The sequence below is a fragment of the Struthio camelus genome, chromosome 2 (assembly GCF_040807025.1).
Source record: "Struthio camelus isolate bStrCam1 chromosome 2, bStrCam1.hap1, whole genome shotgun sequence".
NCBI lineage: Eukaryota > Metazoa > Chordata > Aves > Struthioniformes > Struthionidae > Struthio > Struthio camelus.
Genome location: NC_090943.1, coordinates 172,497,993 through 172,518,605, shown reverse-complemented (window position 1 = coordinate 172,518,605; position 20,613 = coordinate 172,497,993). Strand labels below are relative to the sequence as shown.

Here is a 20,613-nt window from a genome sequence, read left to right as displayed (position 1 = left end):
GGGGTCCCCGTCGGGGGGGGACGCCCGGCCTGAGCCCCACGGGGGACACACACCCCACGCGGGGACCCACAGCCATAGTGGGCACGCACAGCCCACGGGGGACCCACACCCAGAGGGGGCACCCAAACCCGTTAGAGGGCACCCACACTCCGTGGGAGACCCACACCCCACGGGGGACTCACACTGATAAGGGGCCGCCCACACCCAGTGGGAGACCATGCCCATATGGGACCCACGACTGATAGCGGGCAGCCCACAGCCCACTGGGGACTGCACCCCACTGGGTCCACACCTGATAAAGGGCACTCACACCCCACTGGTGACCGACACCCCACGGGGGAACCACGACCTGGCAGCCCACACCACACGGAGGACTGCTCCCACGGGGACCCACACCTGATGGGGGTGGCCCACACTCCGTGGGGAACCCACACCCCACGGGAGACCAGGCACCACAGGGGATAAACACGCGATAGGGGGGCCGCACACCCCACGGGGGTACCACCCACCCGTGGGGGATAAAGACCCCACAGGGAACCACCACGGGGACCCACAGCCCTTGTAGGACACACGCCTCATGGGACCCACACCTGATAGGGGGCACCCAGACCCCACGGGGACCCACACAGGATAAGGAGGCCCACGCCCCACGGGGGATCAGATCCCACGGGGGACATACCCGATAGGGGGCACCCAGACCCCAGGGGGACCCACACCTGATGGGGGCCCCCAAACCCCATAGGGACCCACATCCATAGGGCAGCCCACACCCCGTGGCAGCCCACACCCCGTGGGGACACAACCCCCCCCCCAGCTGCACCCACGCCCCATAGGGACCCCACACAACATGGCCCTGCACCCTGTAGGGGCCCGACACTCCCCAGCTTCCCCCCCACTCGCTATAGGGCCCTCACCCAGCCCCTGCGACAGCTATAGGGGCTCGGCCCCGATACGGCTCTAACTCCCCCCTCACCCTATAGGGGCCCTGCTGACCTATAGATGGGTCCCACATTGGTCCACCCTGCACGCATGGGACCCTGTACCCCACGGGACCCTCCACCCACACCCAGCACCCTGCACCCACGGGACCCGCACCCCACAGGACCCTGTACCCCATGGTGTCCTCCACCCACATCCGGGACCCTGCACCCACGGGACCCTGCACCCCACGGGACCCTGCACCCATAGCACCCTCCACCCCACAGGATCCTGCACCCACACCCAGCACCCTGAACCCACGGGACACTCCACCCACACCCAGGACCCTCCACCCCATGGGACCCTCCACCCACACCCAGCACCCTGCACCCACGGGACCCTCCACCTGACACCCATGAGACCCTGCATGCACCCCACGGGAACTTCCACCCACACCTAGTACCCAACACCCACGGGACCCTCCACCCCATGGGACCCCGCACCCACACCCACCACCCTGCACCCACGGCACCTTCCACCCCACGGGATCCTGCACCCACACCCAGCACCCTGCACCCACGGGACCCTCCACCCCACGGGACCCTCCACCCACACTCACCACCCGACACCCATGGGACCCTGTACCCACGGGAACCTCCACCCCAGGGGACCCTGCACCCACACCCAGCACCCACGGGACGCTGCGCCCGCAGCGCCCTGCAGCCCGCGGTGCCCAGCGCCCGCCGCCCCCGCGCAGCCCCCGGCCCCGCAGCAGGAGCCGCGCGCTCTCTTGCTGGCTTTATTTCGGCTGCTCTCGTCCCCCGGCAATAAATAAATAAATAGGGGGCGGCGCGGGGCGCGCGGCCCCTCGGGCGCCGGTGCGCGGCGGTGCGGCGGTGCGGCGGTGCGGCGGTGCGGGGCGGGCGCCGCTCACAGCACGATGCTGTCCTCGTAGAGGGAGAGCAGCAGCAGGGCGGCCCAGCCGGCCAGCAGCCCCGCGTTGTGCAGGGCGAAGAGCAGCCAGGGCCGCCGGTCCTGCACGCTCAGCATGGCCGGCAGCTGCGGGAGCGCGGCGCGGGGTCAGCGCCGCACGCCCGGCACCGCCCGCACCCGCTGCGCCGCGCGCCCCCGGCAGCGCACCCCGGCACACCCGCTGCGCCGCGCACCCCGGCACCGCGCACACCCGGCACCCTGCATCACGCACCGTGCACGGCACACCCGCTACACCGCGCGCCCCCGGCACCGCGCACACCCTGCACCACGCTCTGCACGTGGCACACACCTGGCACCGCACACACCCGGCCAGGCACACACCCTCATCACACGCACAGCAGAGCACACACGCTGCAGCATGCACACCCACCCCACACCCACCACCTGAAACCCACGGCACCCTCCACCGCACGGTGTCCTGCACCCACACCCAGCACCCAACACCCAAGGGCACCCTGCAGCCACACGGCCAGGCGCACACCCGCATCACACACGACACAGCACACGCACTGCACTGTGCACACCCAGCCAGGTGCACACCCACATCACACACAGCACACCCCCTGCACCATGCACACCCGGCCAGGCACACACCCGCATCACACATGACACAGCACACACGCTGCACCATGCACACCCGGCCCGGCGCACACCCGCATCACACACAGCACACACACTGTGACGTGCACACCCGGCCAGGCGCACACCTGCATCACACACACCACACCCACTGCACCATGCACACCCGGCCAGGCACACACCCACATCACACATGACACAGCACACGCACTGCACTGTGCACACCCGGCCAGGCGCACACCCGCATCACACATGACACAGCACACACGCTGCACCATGCACACCCGGCCCGGCGCACACCCGCATCACACACAGCACACACACTGTGACGTGCACACCCGGCCAGGCGCACACCTGCATCACACACACCACACCCACTGCACCATGCACACCCGGCCAGGCACACACCCACATCACACATGACACAGCACACGCACTGCACTGTGCACACCCGGCCAGGCGCACACCCACATCACACACAGCACACCCCCTGCACCACGCACACCTGGCCAGGCACACACCCGCATCACACATGACACAGCACACACGCTACACCACGCACACCCGGCCAGGCGCACACCCGCATCACACACAGCACACACACTGTGACGTGCACACCCGGCCAGGCGCACACCCGCATCACACATGACACAGCACACGCGCTGCACCACGCACACCCGGCCAGGCGCACACCCTCATCACACACAGCACACACACTGTGACATGCACACCCAGCACATTGCACACCCTGCATCGCACATGGCACACGCGCTGCACCGTGCACACCCAGCCCAGTGCACACCCACATCACACACTGCGCAGCACACACGCTGCACCGTGCACACCCGCATCACACCCGGCCTGGTGCACACCCGCATCACACACAGCGCAGCACGGCACACGCGCTGCACCGCGCACAGCCGGCCCGGCGCACCCCCGCATCACACCCGGCGCAGCACACGCGCTGCGGCGGGCACCCGCGGCCCCGCTCACCATGTCGCAGAGGGCCACGTAGAGGAAGAGCCCGGTGGCCACGGTGAAGATCCAGGCCTCGAGCTCGGCGCTGGTGGCCACGGCCAGGCCCACGTAGAGGCCCAGGAAGGCGGTGAGGGCGCTGGCGAAGTTGAGCAGCAGCGCCCGGCGCACGCTGAGCCCCGCGTGCAGCAGCGCCGCAAAGTCTCCTGCCGGGGCCCCGCGTCAGCACCCCGCGCCCTGCACCCCCCTGCACCCCCTGCACCGTGCACCCCCCTGCACCCCGCACCCCCTGCACCGTGCACCCTGCACTGTGCACCCTGCACCCCCCTGCACCCCGCGCCCTGCACCCCCCCGCACCCCCTGCACCGTGCACCCTGCACCGTGCACCCCCCTGCACCCCGCACCCTGCACCCCGCACCCCCCTGCACCCCGCACCCCCTGCACCCCGCACCCCCTGCATCGTGCACCCCCCTGCACCCCGCACCCTGCACCCCGCACCCCCTGCACCCTGCACCTCGCACCCCCTGCACCGTGCACCCCCCTGCACCCCGTACCCCCTGCACCCCGCACCCTCCTGCACCATGCACCCACCCTGTACCCCATACCCCTGCACCATGCACCCACCTGCACCCCACACCCCCCGCACCATGCACCCCCCCCTGCACCCCACACCCCTCTCACCGTGCACCCACCCTCCACCCCACACCCCCTGCACCGTGCACCCACCCTGTACCCCATACCCCTGCACCATGCACCCATCTGCACCCCACACCCCCCGCATCATGCACCCCCCCTGCACCCCACACCCCTCTCACCGTGCACCCACCCTCCACCCCACACCCCCTGCACCGTGCACCCACCCTGTACCCCATACCCCTGCACCATGCACCCATCTGCACCCCACACCCCCCGCACCATGCACCCCCCCTGCACCCCACACCCCTCTCACCGTGCACCCACCCTCCACCCCACACCCCCTGCACCGTGCACCCCCTGCACCCCACACCCCTGCACCCCACACCCCCCGCACCCTGCACCCCCCCTGCACCCCACACCCCCCGCACCCTGCACCCATCCTGCACCCCCCGCCCCCCGGCGCCGCGCACCCAGCTCGTGGGGCAGCTCGTGGCACAGGACGGCCAGCGAGGTGGCGAGGCCGGTGCGCCAGGAGGCGGCGAAGGCGGCGCCCAGGGCCAGCCCGTCCGCCAGGTTGTGGATGGCGTCGCCGGCCGTGAGCGCGTAGGGCAGCGTGCGCAGCTCTGCGGGCCCCATCAGCCCCACTGCGCTCCCTGCCCCACGGCGCTGCCCCTGCCCCATTGCACCCGCCGCGCTGCTCCCTGCCCCACGGCGCCCGCCCCGCCACCCTGCCCCTGCGCCATTGCACCCGCCGCGCTGCTCCCTGCCCCTGCCCCACAGCGCCCGCCCTGCCGCCCTGCCCCTGCCCCATTGCACCCGCCACGCTGCTCCCTGCCCCTGCCCCACAGCGCTGCCCCTGCCCCATTGCACCCGCCACGCTGCTCCCTGCCCCACGGCGCTGCCCCTGCCCCATTGCACCCGCCACGCTGCTCCCTGCTCCCTGCCCCATGGCGCCCACCACCCTGGGGTCTGCTCCCTGTGCTCCCTGCCCCACGGCACCTGCTGGGCTGCTCCCTGCTCCTGCCCCACAGTGTCCGCTGGGCTGGGGGTCCTGTCCCTCAGCCCCCCAGCCCCATCCTACCCCCCCTGCCCCCAGCCCCATCCAGCCCCCCATCCTGCCCCCCCAGCCCCTGGCCCTATCCTGCCTCCCTGCTCCATCCTGCCCCCCAGCCCTGGTCCCATCCTGCCCCCCTGCCCTCCTCGGTCCCCTCCTGCCCCCTCTCCAGCCCCCCATCCTGCCCCCTCAGCCCTGCCCCTATCCTGCCTCTCACCCCCATCCGGCCCCCCCCTGCCCCCTGGCCCCATCCTGCCCCCCTGCCCCCCCTCCTGCCCCCCAGCCCACCCCCATCCTGCCCCCCAGCCCCCCCTCCTGCCCCCCAGCCCACCCCCATCCTGCCCCCCCGGCCCCATCCTGCCCCCCTGCCTACCCCCATCCTGCCCCCCAGCCCCATCCTGCCCCTCTGCCCACCCCCATCCACCCCCAGGCCCCATCCTGCCCCCCTGCCTGGCCCCCTCCTGCCCCCCAGCCCCATCCTGCCCCCCCAGATCCATCCTGCCCCTCTGCCTACCCCCCTCCTGCCCCCCAGCCCCATCCTGCCCCTCTGCCCCCTGGCTCCCTCCTGCCCCCCGGCCCCCTCCTGCCCCCCTTCAGCCCCCCCATCCCGCCCCCCGCCCCCCCGCGCCGCCCCCCCGCGCCGCCCCGCAGCATGAGAGCAGCCCGAGCGCCTGCAGCCCAGCGGCCCAGTGGCCTAATGGATAAGGCATCAGCCTCCGGAGCTGGGGATTGTGGGTTCGAGTCCCACCTGGGTCGCCCGCGGGGGCTCCTCCCCCCGCCTTTTTTTGCTCGCCCGCTATGGGGTGGGGGCTGTGGGGCGCTATGGGGTGGGTGGGTGGGTGGGTGGGCGGGGGGGGTCTCGTACCCCGACTGAGCGGCTCCGGCTTGGTCTGGCTCTCGGGGGGGTCTTCAGCCTGCACCTGGGGGCAGCGATGGGGGTCCGGGGCCCTGCCCCATGGCAGCCCCATAGCCCAGCCCTGCCCCACGCCACCCTCCACACCCTGCCCTGCCCCACAGCGCCCCCCACACCCACACCACCCCATGCCCAGCCCAGCCCCACACCCAGCCCCACACTACCCCTCCTGCCCCCAACCCCCCTGCCCCCCACAGCCACCCCAGCCCCCCCACCTCAGCCCCACACCGCCTCCCCACCCCCCCAGCCCCACAGCGCCCCCCACACCCAGCCCAGCCCCACACCGCCCTCCCCACACCCCCCCAGCCCCCCACCCCTCACACCCCCCAGCCCCCCCGCACCCCCACACCACCCCCTCGCCCACCCCAGCCCCACGCCGCCCCACCCCCTCCAGCCCCCCAACCCCCCCCACCCCCCCACCGCCCCCCGAGCCCCCCGGCCCCTACCAGCTCGGTGCGGGACGAGCCCTGGGGGTGCTGGTGGCCCCCGTCCTGGCAGCGCTGCAGGGCCACGGCGTGCTGGCACCGGGAGCCCCCCCGCGCCGCCGCCTGCGAACGGGTGCCGTCAGCCCCGGCCCCCCGCCAGCCCCCCGCCCGGCCCCCCGCCCGGACCCCCGGCCCGGACCCACCTCCGCCTCCTGGGGCACCAGGATGCTGAAGAGTTTCTCCAGGAGGAAGAAGCCGTAGAGCCCCCCCAGCACCGCCAGCAGCTTCCAGGTGTAGCGGGCGTCCCCGTCCCCGTCCCCATGCTGGTGGCCGCCGGCCGCGTGCGAGTGCGCGTGCAGGCCCAGGAACTGCGCCGCGGCCCGACGGTCAGCGCGGGCCGGTGCCCCCGCCGCCCCCGCCGCCCCCCAGCACCGCGTGTCTCTGCGCGGGTGGGCACGGGCGGCTGCGGTCAAGGGTCCACCCGCGCGCCTGTTCGCGTGCGCGCCCTCCTGCATCCCTGCCGGACTGTGCACATGCACACACACAGACACGCACACCCGTTCGCATGCACACACGTGCGCGCCCTCACACATCCCTGCCGGACTGTGCACACGCACACCCGTTCGCATGCACACACGTGCGCGCCGTCACACATCCCTGCAGGACTGTGCACACGCACACCCGTTGGCATGCACACACGTGCGCGCCCTCACACATCCCTGCAGGACTGTGCACACACACACCCGTTCTCATGCACACACATGCACACCCTCACACATCCCTGCCGGACTGTGCACACGCACACCCGTTCTCATGCACACACGTGCACACCCTCACACATCCCTGCCGGACTGTGCACACGCACACCCGTTCGCATGCACACACGTGCACACCCTCACACATCCCTGCCGGACTGTGCACACGCACACCCGTTCGCATGCACACACGTGCACGCCCTCACACATCCCTGCCGGACTGTGCACACGCACACCCGTTCGCATGCACACACGTGCACGCCCTCACACATCCCTGCCGGACTGTGCACACGCACACCCGGTCGCATGCACACACGTGCGCGCCGTCACACATCCCTGCAGGACTGTGCACACGCACACCCGGTCGCATGCACACATGTGCACGCCCTCACACATCCCTGCCGGACTGTGCACACGCACAGTCGTTCGCATGCACATACGTGCATGCCCTCACACATCCCTGCCGGACTGTGCACACGCACACCCGGTCGCATGCACACACGTGCGCGCCGTCACACATCCCTGCCGGACTGTGCACACGCACACCCGTTCTCATGCACACACGTGCACACCCTCACACATCCCTGCAGGACTGTGCACACGCACACCCGTTCTCATGCACACACGTGCGCGCCCTCACACATCCCTGCCGGACTGTGCACACGCACACCCGTTCGCATGCACACACGTGCGCGCCCTCACACATCCCTGCCGGACTGTGCACACGCACACCCGGTCGCATGCACACACGTGCACACCCTCACACATCCCTGCAGGACTGTGCACACGCACACCCGTTCGCATGCACACACGTGCACACCCTCACACATCCCTGCAGGACTGTGCACACGCACACCCGGTCGCATGCACACACGTGCACACCCTCACACATCCCTGCCGGACTGTGCACACGAACATGCACACATACACGCACACACAGGGGTGCACACCCTTGCACATCCCTGCAGGACTGCGCACACACACACACACACACACACACACACACACACACCCGTTTGCATGCACACACCCTCCCGCATCCCTGCAGCACTGCACACACACACAGGGGTGCACACCCTCACTCCCGTTTCCATGCACACCCTCACGCATCCCTGCAGGACTGCACACGCACGGATGCGCACCCATGCACACCCTCCTGCATCCCCGCAGCACTACACACACCCCCACAGGTGCACACCCTCACACCCATCTGCATGCACACCCTCCCGCATCTCCATAGCCCTGCACTCCCTCGCACACCCTCCCACATCCCCGCAGCCCTGCACACCCTCGCACACCCTCCCGCAGCCCTGCACACCCACACACGCAGGTGCACACCCTCACACCCGTCTGCGTGCACACCCTCGCACATCCCTGCACACCCACACACACGCAGGTGCACACCCTCACACCCGTCTGCATGCACACCCTCCCGCATCTCCATAGCCCTGCACACCCTCGCACACCCTCCCGCAGCCCTGCACACCCACACACGCAGGTGCACACCCTCACACCCGTCTGCGTGCACACCCTCCCGCGGCCCTGCACACCCACACACGCAGGTGCACACCCTCACACCCGTCTGCGTGCACACCCTCGCACATCCCTGCACACCCACACACACGCAGGTGCACACCCTCACACCCGTCTGCATGCACACCCTCCCGCATCTCCATAGCCCTGCACACCCTCGCACACCCTCCCGCAGCCCTGCACACCCACACACGCAGGTGCACACCCTCACACCCGTCTGCGTGCACACCCTCCCGCGGCCCTGCACACCCACACACGCAGGTGCACACCCTCACACCCGTCTGCGTGCACACCCTCGCACATCCCTGCACACCCACACACACGCAGGTGCACACCCTCACACCCGTCTGCATGCACACCCTCCCGCATCTCCATAGCCCTGCACACCCTCGCACACCCTCCCGCAGCCCTGCACACCCACACACGCAGGTGCACACCCTCACACCCGTCTGCGTGCACACCCTCCCGCGGCCCTGCACACCCACACACGCAGGTGCACACCCTCACACCCGTCTGCGTGCACACCCTCCCGCAGCCCTGCACACCCACACGCGCAGGTGCACACCCTCACACCCGTCTGCGTGCACACCCTCCCGCAGCCCTGCACACCCACACACGCAGGTGCACACCCTCACACCGGTCCGCGTGCACCCCCTCGCACACCCTCCCGCCGCCCACCTGGGGCACGAGGTGCAGCAGGGCGTCCCCGGTGAGCGAGCCCACGGCCAGGCTGACGAAGAGCTGCACGACGTAGGGGCGGGCGCCGGCGCAGGCGGTGCACAGCAGCAGGGTGATGCCGCACAGCGAGCACAGGCACACGGCCAGCGTGGCCAGCGAGCCGTACACGTACCCTGGCGGGCGGCAGCGCCGTCACGCACCGCCGCCGCGCCTGCCGCCGTTGCCCGCCGACGGGGTGACACTCACTCTCGGCGGTGCTGAGCTCCCCGGCGGCGGTGCCGGCGGTGGCGTGGGCGCCCGGGCAGGCGCCGCTGAGCCGCTGCTGGAGCAGCGCGGGGCCGAGGCGGGCGAAGTCGGACCGGGTGAGCGGGGCGGCCGCATCCAGCCCGTGCACCTGCAGCAGGGCGCTGGGGCCCAGGCACACCTGGGGGGGGGCACCGGGGCTCAGCCGGGCCCCCCTGCACCTGCCCCTAGGGCTGCCCGGGACCCCCGGGACCCCCGCTCACCGTGTCCCACGCGGAGCTCCTGCCCGACGCACGGGCGTCCTCGTGCGCGTGTGCATCCTCGTGCACGTGCTCGTGGTCGCCCTCGTGCTGCTCCACCGGGATCAGCTCCAGCTCCTCCATCAGGGCGCTCAGCCCTGCCGTGCACCCGTCAGCCCCAGCCCCCAGCCCCGCTCCCCTGCGGGGTCCGGCCCTGCGCTGGTTGCAGCCCCCCCGGGGTGGGCACGGGGGCACGGGGGACTGCGCCCCACCTGTCCCCCACCCTCCTGGTGGGTCCAATCAAGCCCATGCCCTGGTCTGGGGCACTGCTGCACCCCCGGCCTGCTCCCTGCACCCCCAGCCTGCACCCCCAGCCTGCACCCTGCATCCCCAGCCTGCACCCCCAGCCTGCACCCCACACCTCCGAGCCTGCACCCTCAGCCTGCACCCTGCACCCCCAGCCTGCACCCTGTTCCCTGCACCCCCAGCCTGCACCCCCAGCCTGCTCCCTGCACCCTGCACCCCCAGCCTGCACCCCACACCTCCGAGCCTGCACCCCCAGCCGGCCCCCTGCACCCCCAGCCTGCACCCCCAGCCTGCACCCTGCACCCCAGCCTGCACCCTGTTCCCTGCACCCCCAGCCTGCACCCCCAGCCTGCTCCCTGCCCCCTGCACCCCCAGCCTGCACCCCACACCTCTGAGCCTGCACCCCCAGCCTGCACCCCACACCTCCAAGCATGCACCCCCAGCCAGCCCCCTGCATCCCCAGCCTGCACCCCACACCTCCAAGCATGCACCCCCAGCCTGCTCCCTGCACCCCCAGCCAGCCCCCTGCCCCCCAGGCCGTGCCCCCCCCCCCCGCCCACGGCCCCGGGCTTCACCCTCCAGCGAGAGGTTCTGGGAGCCGTTGCCGAAGCGCTCGAAGATGTAGTCGAGGAAGAAGGTGGGGGGCGGCAGGGCCCGCAGGCAGCTCCCGCGCACCACGTGGGCGCCCAGGGTGGCCAGCACCCGCTCGGCCAGCCCGGCGCCCACCCGCGGCGCCGCCGCCGCGCTCTCCGCCAGCACGCGGGCCGCGTCCACGCAGGGCTGGGCGACACCGTCAGCACGCAACGCCCACGGCACCGCGGCGGTGCCCCCGCACCCCGGCCCGCGGGTGTGCATGCGACACCCCCGGCACCGCGGCTGTGCCCCCGCACCCCGGCCCGCGGGTGTGCATGCGACACCCCCGGCACCGCGGCTGTGCCCCCGCACCCCGGCCCGCGGGTGTGCATGCGACACCCCCGGCACCGCGGCTGTGCCCCCGCACCCCGGCCCGCGGGTGTGCATGCGACACCCCCGGCACCGCGGCTGTGCCCCCGCACCCCGGCCCGCGGGTGTGCATGCGACACCCCCGGCACCGCGGCGGTGCCCCCGCACCCCGGCCCGCGGGTGTGCATGCGACACCCCCGGCACCGCGGCGGTGCCCCCGCACCCCGGCCCGCGGGTGTGCATGCGACACCCCCGGCACCGCGGCGGTGCCCCCGCACCTCGGCCCGTGGGTGTGCATGCGACACCCCCGGCACCGCGGCTGTGCCCCCGCACCCCGGCCCACGGGTGTGCATGCAACACCCCCTGCAGCCTGGCACATGGGTGTCCATGCAACACCCGCAGCAACGTGGCTGTGTCCCCTACACCCCAGCATGCGGGTGTGCGTGCAACACTCCCAGCACCACGGCTGTGCATGTGACACCCTCAGTACTGTGTGTGCCACCTCCCCGTGCCCTGGTACACGTGACAGCCTTGGCGTCCCACGTGCCACCTCCCCGCGCCCTTGTGCATGCAGTGGCCTTGGTGCTCTGTGCGCCACCTCCCCGCGCCATGGTATGTGTGACGGCCTTCGCACCGTGTGTGCCACCTCCCTGCGCCCTGGTGCACGCAGTGGCCTTGGTGCCCCATGTGCCACCTCCCTGCACCCTGCTGCGTGTGACGGCCTTCGCACCGTGTGTGCCACCTCCCCGCACCCTGGTGCACGCAGTGGCCTTGGTGCCCCATGTGCCACCTCCCTGCACCCTGCTGCGTGTGACGGCCTTCGCACCGTGTGTGCCACCTCCCTGCGCCCTGGTGCATGTGATGGCCCTGGCGCCCCATGTGCCACCTCCAGCACCCCAATGCATGCAACACCCTCGGCACCCCATGTGCCACCTCCAGCACCCCGATGCATGCAACACCCTCGGCGCCCCGTGTGCCACCTCTGGCGCCCCAGTGCATGCAACACCCTCGGCGCCCCATGTGCCACCTCCAGCACCCCAATGCATGCAACACCCTCAGCGCCCCGTGTGCCACCTCCAGCACCCCGATGCATGCAACACCCTCGGCGCCCCATGTGCCACCTCTGGCGCCCCAGTGCATGCAACACCCTCGGCGCCCCGTGTGCCACCTCCAGCACCCCGATGCATGCAACACCCTCGGCGCCCCGTGTGCCACCTCTGGCGCCCCAGTGCATGCAACACCCTCAGCGCCCCATGTGCCACCTCCAGCACCCCGATGCATGCAACACCCTCGGCGCCCCATGTGCCACCTCTGGCGCCCCAGTGCATGCAACACCCTCGGCGCCCCATGTGCCACCTCCGGCGCCCCGATGCATGCAACACCCTCGGCGCCCCATGTGCCACCTCCAGCACCCCGATGCATGCAACACCCTCGGCGCCCTGTGTGCCACCTCCGGCGCCCCGGTGTCCCCGCAGCCCCCGGCGCGGTGTGGTGCGGCGCGGCGGCTCACCTCGTGCTGGGCGGCAGCGGCGCCGCGGTAGTTGCGCTGCACAGCGCCCATCAGCCCGGCCACCGCCTCCAGGCTGGGGCCGCCGGGCGCAGCGGCCCCGGCGAAGCTGGCGTGGAGGGCGCGGGCGCGGGCGGCCCAGGAGCCGGCGGCGGTGGCAGCGCAGGCGCCCGCCGGCTCGCTGACGGCCAGCAGCACGGCGGTGCCCAGCCAGGGCAGCTCCGCGGCCTCCAGGCGGGCGTCATCGCGGCGGCCCCCCTTGCCCACCAGCCCGAAGACGTCCTCGGCCGAGATGCACTGCGGGGACAGGGGCAGCGGGTGCGTGGTGGGGACACCGGGCTGGGGGGGGGGGTGCCGTGGGGATATGGTGCCACGGGGGGCATGGTGCAACAGGGACACGGGGACAGGGTGCACCGGGGACATGGTGCAATGGGGACATGGTGCCATTGGGGACATGGGGACATGGTGCAGTGGAGACACGGTGCTGTGGGAACATGGTGCCATGTGGGACATGGTGTCAGGAGGACATGGTGCCATGGAGGACATGGTGCCACGGGGGACACAGGGACAAGGGGACATTGTGCCATGGGGACATGGTGTCATGGGGAACATGGTGCCATGGGGGACATGAGGCACCATGGAGGACATCATGCCATGGGGATATGGTGCACAGGGGACATGGGGACGTAATGCTATGGTGGTATGATACCATGGGGGATATGGTGCCATGGGGGATGTAGGGTCATGGGGAACATGGTGCCATGGGGACATGGTGCCACAGGGGATATGGGGCCATGGGGATATGGGGCCATGGGGCCATGGGGACATGGTGCCACAGGGGATATGGGGACATGGGGCCATGGGGACATGGGGCCATGGGGATATGGGGCCACAGGGGATATGGTGCCGTGGGGATATGGGGCCATGGGGCCATGGGGATATGGTGCCACAGGGGATATGGGGCCATGGGGATATGGGGACATGGGGCCATGGGGACATGGGGACATGGGGATATGGGGCCATGGGAACATGGGGACATGGTGCCATGGGGGACATGGGGCCATGGGGATATGGGGACGTGGTGCCATGGTGCCATGGGGACATGGTGCCATGGGGGACATGGTGCCATGGGGATATGGTGCCGTGGGGATATGGGGACATGGTGCCATGGGGACATGGTGCCACAGGGGATATGGGGCCATGGGGATATGGGGACATGGGGCCATGGGGACATGGGGACATGGGGATATGGGGCCATGGGAACATGGGGACATGGTGCCATGGGGGACATGGGGCCATGGGGATATGGGGACGTGGTGCCATGGTGCCATGGGGACATGGTGCCATGGGGGACATGGTGCCATGGGGATATGGTGCCATGGGGACATGGTGCCACAGGGGCCATGGTGCCATGGGGATATGGGAACATGGTGCCATGGGAATATGGGGCCATGGTGCCATGGGAATATGGGAACATAGTGCCATGGGACTGTGGGGCCATGGGGCCATGAGGACATGGTGCCAGGGGGGACATGGTGCCACGGGGGACATGGTGCCATGGGGATATGGGGACATTGGGCCATGGGGACATGGTACCACAGGGGACATGGTGCCATGGGAATATGGGGGTATGGGGACATGGTGCCACAGGGGACATGGGGACATGGGGATATGGGGACATTGGGCCATGGGGACATGGTGGCATTGGGCCATGGGGACGCGGTACCACAGGGGACATGGGGACATGGGACCACGGGGCCGCGCCACGCTGGGGCAGAGGGCAAGGCGGCAGCAGGGCGGCTGCGGGGAGCAGCGGGGCAGGGCGGCAGCGCGACCCCCCCGCAGCCCCACGCCGGGGCACCCACCCACCCCCCACCCCGGACACCCCCAGCCCCTCGGCAGCCCGTCCCACCCCGGGGAGCCGCGCGGGGGCCGCCGCGCCGGCCGGGCTGGAGTTTGCCCTGGGGCGGCGGCGGCGGCGGCGGCGGTGGCGGCGGCGGCGAGGGCGACGGGCACTTTCCGCACGGCCCGCGCCGTGCCGCGCCGTTACCTTTCCGCACGGCCCGGCGGGGCAGTGCGCACGGGCCGCCGCGGCGCCCACGAGGGCCTCCACGGCGGCGCGGGGCAGGGCGCCTTCTCCCGACGACAGCAGCGCCCCGAGGGCCGCCGGCGGCCCGGCGGCGGCGGTGGCATGGGCGGCGGTGGCATGGGCGGCGGTGGCATGGGCGGCGGTGGCATCGGCGGCGGCGGCCAGGCTCAGGGCCAGCAGGGCCAGCAGCGGGGCCATGGCGGCGCGGCGCTGGCTCGCTGGCTCGACGGGGCCGGCGGCGCGGCACCCGCCGCTCTAATCTGCCCGGGGCCGCGGCGGTGATTGGCTCGGGGCGGGATTGGCCCGGGTTAACCATTCCTCAGGGCCCCGCGGCCGCCGCCCGCGCCCCCGCCCGCGCCCCCCGGGCCACTCGGCTCCCCCCCGCTCATTGCACCCACGGGCGCTCAGCTCGCCCCGATTCGTTGCACCCATGGGTGCTCCTCTCGCCCCAGGCTGCACAGCTCGCCCCAGGGTGCTCCTCTCACCCCGATTCACTGCACCCATGGGTGTCCCTCTCATGCCAGGGTGCTCAGCTTGCCCCAATTCACTGCACCCATGGGTGTCCCTCTCATGCCAGGGTGCTCAGATCGCCCCGATTCACTGCACCCATGGGTGTCCCTCTCATGCCAGGGTGCTCAGCTCACCCGAATTCATTGCACCCATGGGTGCTCCTCTCGCCCCAGGGTGCACAGCTCACCCCAGGGTGCTCCTCTCACCCCGATTCACTGCACCCATGGGTGTCCCTCTCGCCCCAGGGTGCTCAGCTCGCCCCAATTCACTACACCCATGGGTGCTCTGTTTGCCCCAGGGTGCTCCTCTCACCCCGATTCACTGCACCCATGGGTGTCCCTCTCGCCCCAGGGTGCTCAGCTCGCCCCAATTCACTGCACCCATGGGTGTCCCTCTCATGCCAGGGTGCTCAGCTCGCCCCGATTCACTGCACCCATGGGTGTCCCTCTCATGCCAGGGTGCTCAGATCGCCCCGATTCACTGCACCCATGGGTGTCCCTCTCATGCCAGGGTGCTCAGATCGCCCCGATTCACTGCACCCATGGGTGTCCCTCTCATGCCAGGGTGCTCAGCTCACCCGGATTCATTGCACCCATGGGTGCTCCTCTCGCCCCAGGGTGCACAGCTCGCCCCAGGGTGCTCCTCTCACCCCGATTCACTGCACCCATGGGTGTCCCTCTCGCCCCAGGGTGCTCAGCTCGCCCCAATTCACTGCACCCATGGGTGCTCTGCTTGCCCCAGGGTGCTCAGCTCACCCCAATTCATTGCACCCATGGGTGCTCCTCTCGCCCCAGGGTGCACAGCTCGCCCCAGGGTGCTCCTCTCACCCCGATTCACTGCACCCATGGGTGTCCCTCTCGCCCCAGGGTGCTCAGCTCGCCCCAATTCACTGCACCCATGGGTGCTCTGCTTGCCCCAGGGTGCTCAGCTCACCCCAATTCATTGCACCCATGGGTGCTCCTCTCGCCCCAGGGTGCTCAGCTTGCCCCAATTCACTGCACCCATGGGTGTCCCTCTCATGCCAGGGTGCTCAGATCGCCCCAATTCACTGCACCCATGGGTGTCCCTCTCATGCCAGGGTGCTCAGATCGCCCCGATTCACTGCACCCATGGGTGTCCCTCTCATGCCAGGGTGCTCAGCTCACCCCGATTCATTGCACCCATGGGTGCTCCTCTCGCCCCAGGGTGCACAGCTTGCCCCAGGGTGCTCCTCTCACCCCAATTCATTGCACCCATGGGTGTCCCTCTCACCCCAGGGTGCTCAGCTCACCCGAATTCATTGCACCCATGGGTGCCCCTCTCGCCCCAGGGTGCTCAGCTCACCCGAATTCATTGCACTCATGGGTGCTCTGCTTGCCCCAGGGTGCTCAGCTCGCCCCAATTCACTGCGCCCACGGGTGCTCCTCTCGCCCCAGGGTGCTCAGCTCGCCCCGATACATTGCACCCATGGGTGTCCCTCTCACCCCAGGGTGCTCAGCTCACCCCAGTTCACTGCATTCATGGGTGCTCTGCTCACCCCAGGGTGCTCAGCTCGCCCCAATTCATTGCACCCATGGGTGCTTCTCTCACCCCAGGGTGCTCAGCTCACCCCAGTTCACTGCACTCATGGGTGCTCCTCTCGCCCCAGGGTGCACAGCTCACCCCAATTCACTGCACTCATGGGTGCTCTGCTTGCCCCAGGGTGCTCAGCTCACCCCAATTCATTGCACCCATGGATGCTCAGCTCACCCCGGGGTGCTCAGCTCGCCCCTGGGCTGCTCAGCCCCCCTCAATTCGTTGCACGCATGGGTGCTCCTCTCGCCTCCATGGGTGCTCAGCTCACCCCTAGGGTGCTCAGTTCCCCCGAATTCATTGCACCCATGGGTGCTCCTCTCGCCCCGGGGTGCTGAGCCCGCCCAGACCCCTCCTCGCACCTGCCGGCTCTCGGCTCTGCCCCGAGGTCCCCGTGTCACCCCAGCCCGCGGCGGCGCCCGGCGCTCGCCCCCCTCCCGGCGGTCACCTGCGGGCCGCGAGGTCCTGGGGGGCCTCGGACCCCGGCCGTCCCCGTCCCCGCGGCCGTCCTGCGCGCGGGACCCCGGCGGAGAAGGAAGTGAGCCGGCCCCGCCGCCGGCTGACGCCACCACCGCCGCTCCCCCGTCACCCGCAGGCGGCACAGCCGGCCGGGCCGGTCCCGCGGCCGAGCCCGGCGCCCGCGGCGAGGCGAGGAAACCGGTGGAGCCGGCGCGGGGTGCCCGGCATGCACGGCCGCCGCGGCGACCCCCCCCCCCACCCGCCCCGGCCTCCCGCTCGGCCGAGCCCGACGCGGGCGCACGTGCCGGGCCGGGCCGGGCCGTGCCGTGCGCACCGGCCGGCCTGTCCACGTGCCCGACCCGTTGGCGCTGCCTCTGCCCCCGGCACGCCCAGCCCGGGCGCCGGAGACGGGTGCCACGGCGCCGTCGAGCCGGCCCGGCCCCTGTTAAGGGCAGCACTATCAGCACGCAGATGGTGCGTGCCCATCACCGTGGCGTCTGGGCTGCCCTGGGAGCGCAGCGCCGGTGCCTGCACCGCCGCCCCCCAAGCTCCTGGGGTTGCAGCGGGGGTGAGCGGGGGGCTCGCCGCGGGTTTGTCCCCGTCTTTGCCAGCCGCAAGACGGCCGCCCGGCAGGGTGGCACCCGCGGGTGGCCTTGGGGTGCAGCGCCGGGCGCCGGGGGGGGGGGGCAGCTCCACACCTGGGCCCAGTGGCCTAATGGATAAGGCATCAGCCTCCGGAGCTGGGGACTGTGGGTTCGAGTCCCACCTGGGTCGCCGCTGCCACCACCGCCGGCTTTTGCCGCGCTGGCCCCGGCCCCAGGAAGAGGAAAAGCTGGGAAAACCCCAGGCTGGCGGGTGGCGGGATGCGGGTGGCGGAGCTGGCCCGCGGCCCAGGAAGAGTCACTGCAGGGAAAACCCCGGAGGGGGGTGGCAGGAGCCCGGGGGGGGGTTGGTGACAGCGCTGGCTCTGTCCCCAGGAAGAGCCGGGGCTGGGAAAACCCCGAGTGGCCAGACAGTCCTGGCCCCGGGCAGAGGGGGAGTCGGGAACGGCGCCGGGGAGAGGGGGAGTCGGGACCCGCTGCGGGGAGATGGAGAGTCGGGAGGAGCCCTGGGGAGAGGGCAATTGGGAACGACCCCAGGGAGAGGGCAATCGGGAACGGCAGAGGGGAGAGGGGGAGTCGGGAACGGCGGAGGGGAGAGGGGGAGTCGGGAACAGAGGAGGGGAGAGGGGGAGTCGGGAACGGCCCTGGGGAGAGGGGGAGTCGGGAATGGCACCAGGGAGAGGGGGCGATTGGGAATGGCCCTGGGGAGAGGGGGGAGCTGGGAATCGCTCCGGGGAGAGGGGCAGTCGGGAATGGCTGCGAGGAGAGGGGGAGTCAGGAACGGCCCCGGGGAGAGGGCAATCGGGACCGGCCATGGGGAGAGGGGGCGATGGGGAACAGCCCCATGGAGAGGGGGTGATTGGAAATGGCTCTGGGGAGAGGTGGAAAAGGGACCGGCCGCGGGGAGACGGAGAGTGGGAACGGCTGTGGGGAGAGGGGGAGTCGGGAACGGCCCCGGGGAGAGGGGGCAATTGGGAACGGACCTGGGGAGAGGGGGAGTCAGGAATGGCCCCGGGGAGATGGAGAGTTGGGAATCACTGTGGGGAGAGGGGGCGATGGGGAACGGCCCCGGAGAGAGGGCGATGGCCCACAGAATCACAGAATCACACAACGGCTGAGGTTGCAAGGCACCTCTGGAGATCATCTGGTCCCAACCCCCCCCTGCTCAAGCAGGTGCCTCTAGAGCACGTTGCCCAGGAGCGCGTCCAGGCGGGTTGGGAAGATGTGCAGGGAAGGAGACTCCACAAGCTCTCTGGGCAACCTGCTGCAGCGCTCAGGCACCCTCACAGTCAAGAAGCTTTTCCTCATCTCTCCATGGAACTTCCTGTGTTCCCGTTTGTGCCCGTTGCCTCTTGTCCTGTCGCTGGGCACCACGGAGAAGAGTCTGGCCCCGTGCTCTTGACACCCTCCCTTCCGATACTTGTACACATGGAGGAGATCGCCTGCCAGGCTTCTCTTCTGCAGGCTAAAGAGGCCCCGCTCTCTCCGCCTCTCTTCAGAGCAGAGATGCTCCAGTCCCCTCACCATCTTTGTAGGCCTCCGCTGCACTCTCTCCAGCAGCGCCATGTCTCTCTTGTCGTGGGGAGCCCAGAAGTGGACACAGTACTCCAGGGGAGGCCTCCGCAGGGCTGAGGAGAGGCCGAGGATCACCTCCCTCCACCTGCTGGCAACACTCTTCCTAATGCAGCCCACGATCCCTTTGGCCTTCTTGGCCACAGGGGCACATTGCTGGCTCACAATTAACTTGTTGTCCCCCAGCACACCCAGGTCCTTCTCGGCACAGCTACTTTCCAGCAGGTCAGCCCCCAGCCTGTCCTGGGGCCTGGGGTTATTCCTGCCCAGGTGCAGCACCCTGCGCTTGCCTTTGTTGAACTTCCCGACGTTCCTCTCGGCCCCACTCTCCAGCCTGCCCAGGTCCCTCTGCGTGGCACCACAGCCTTCTGGTGTGTCAGCCACTCCCCCCAGTTCAGTATCCTCAGCCGACTTGCCGAGAGCGCCCTCTGGGCCTTCCTCCAGGTCATCGCTGGATGCCTTGAACAAGACTGGAGCCACGACTGCCCCCTGGGGGACACCGCTAGCTCCACGCCTCCAACTCCACTCTGCGCCACTGACCACAACCCTCTGAGCTCTGCCATCCAGCCACTCCTCAATCCACCTCACTGGCCACTCACACAACCCACGCTTCCCGAGTTTACCTATGAGGATGGCATGGGAGACAGTGTCAGAAGCCTTGCTGCAGCCCAGGCAGACACCATGCACTGCTCTGCCCTCCTCTACCCAGGCAGTCCTTCCCTCAGAGAAGGCTATCCGATTGCTCAAGCAGGGGTTCCCTTTGGTGCCTCCGTGCTGACTACTCCTGATCACCTTCTTGTCCTCCGTACGCTTAGTGCTGACCTCCAGCCTGAGCTGTTCCATCAGCTTTCGCGGGATGGAGGGGAGGCGGACAGGCCTGTAGCTTCCTGGCTCCTCCTTCTTGCCCTTTGGCGAGACTGGAGTGACACTGGCTTTCTTCCAGTGCTCAGGCACCTCCCCTGTTCTCCAGGACCTTTCCAGGATGATGGAGAGTGGCCTAGCACTCACATCCGCCAGCTCCCTCAGCACTCGTGGGTGCGTGCCATCAGGGCCCATGGATTTGTGGGTGTCCAGTCTGGACAAAAGATCTCTAACCCGCTCCTCCTCCACCAGGGCAGAGTCTGCCTTTCTGCA

At 70.2% G+C, this 20,613-nt stretch overlaps 1 protein-coding gene and 2 non-coding genes across 3 annotated transcripts; 2 read left to right on the top strand and 1 right to left on the bottom strand.

Moving 5' to 3' along the window:
- Nucleotides 1-1,703: 1,703 nt before the first annotated feature.
- On the bottom strand, nt 1,704-17,378 carry SLC39A4 (solute carrier family 39 member 4). The gene is made up of 13 exons (XM_068933558.1): nt 17,295-17,378; nt 14,747-15,045; nt 12,700-12,993; nt 10,823-11,027; nt 9,966-10,099; nt 9,706-9,883; nt 9,460-9,632; nt 6,697-6,861; nt 6,515-6,616; nt 6,021-6,075; nt 4,572-4,724; nt 3,484-3,671; nt 1,704-1,977 (listed from the first exon to the last, which is right to left on the bottom strand). Exons 2-13 carry the CDS (start codon nt 14,981-14,983, stop codon nt 1,849-1,851), a joined length of 2,013 nt encoding a protein of 670 aa, XP_068789659.1. The 5' UTR covers nt 14,984-15,045; nt 17,295-17,378; the 3' UTR covers nt 1,704-1,848.
- TRNAR-CCG (transfer RNA arginine (anticodon CCG)) lies at nt 5,839-5,911 on the top strand. Its single transcript has one exon. It is a non-coding gene; the product is annotated as a tRNA-Arg (tRNA).
- A 628-nt stretch (nt 17,379-18,006) lies between the features above and the next one.
- On the top strand, nt 18,007-18,079 carry TRNAR-CCG (transfer RNA arginine (anticodon CCG)). Its single transcript has one exon. It is a non-coding gene; the product is annotated as a tRNA-Arg (tRNA).
- Nucleotides 18,080-20,613: the final 2,534 nt, after the last annotated feature.

Bases quoted from the DNA above. Each gene is read 5' to 3' on its own strand.
- SLC39A4 (XM_068933558.1), bottom strand. From the start codon at position 14,983: ATGGCCCCGCTGCTGGCCCTGCTGGCCCTGAGCCTGGCCGCCGCCGCC. The intron at 11,028-12,699 runs GTGAGCCGCCGC...GGTGTCGCCCAG, and splicing joins CCGCTGCCGCCCAGCACGAG to CCCTGCGTGGACGCGGCCCG. The intron at 10,100-10,822 runs GTGAAGCCCGGG...GGTGCACGGCAG, and splicing joins CCAGAACCTCTCGCTGGAGG to GGCTGAGCGCCCTGATGGAG.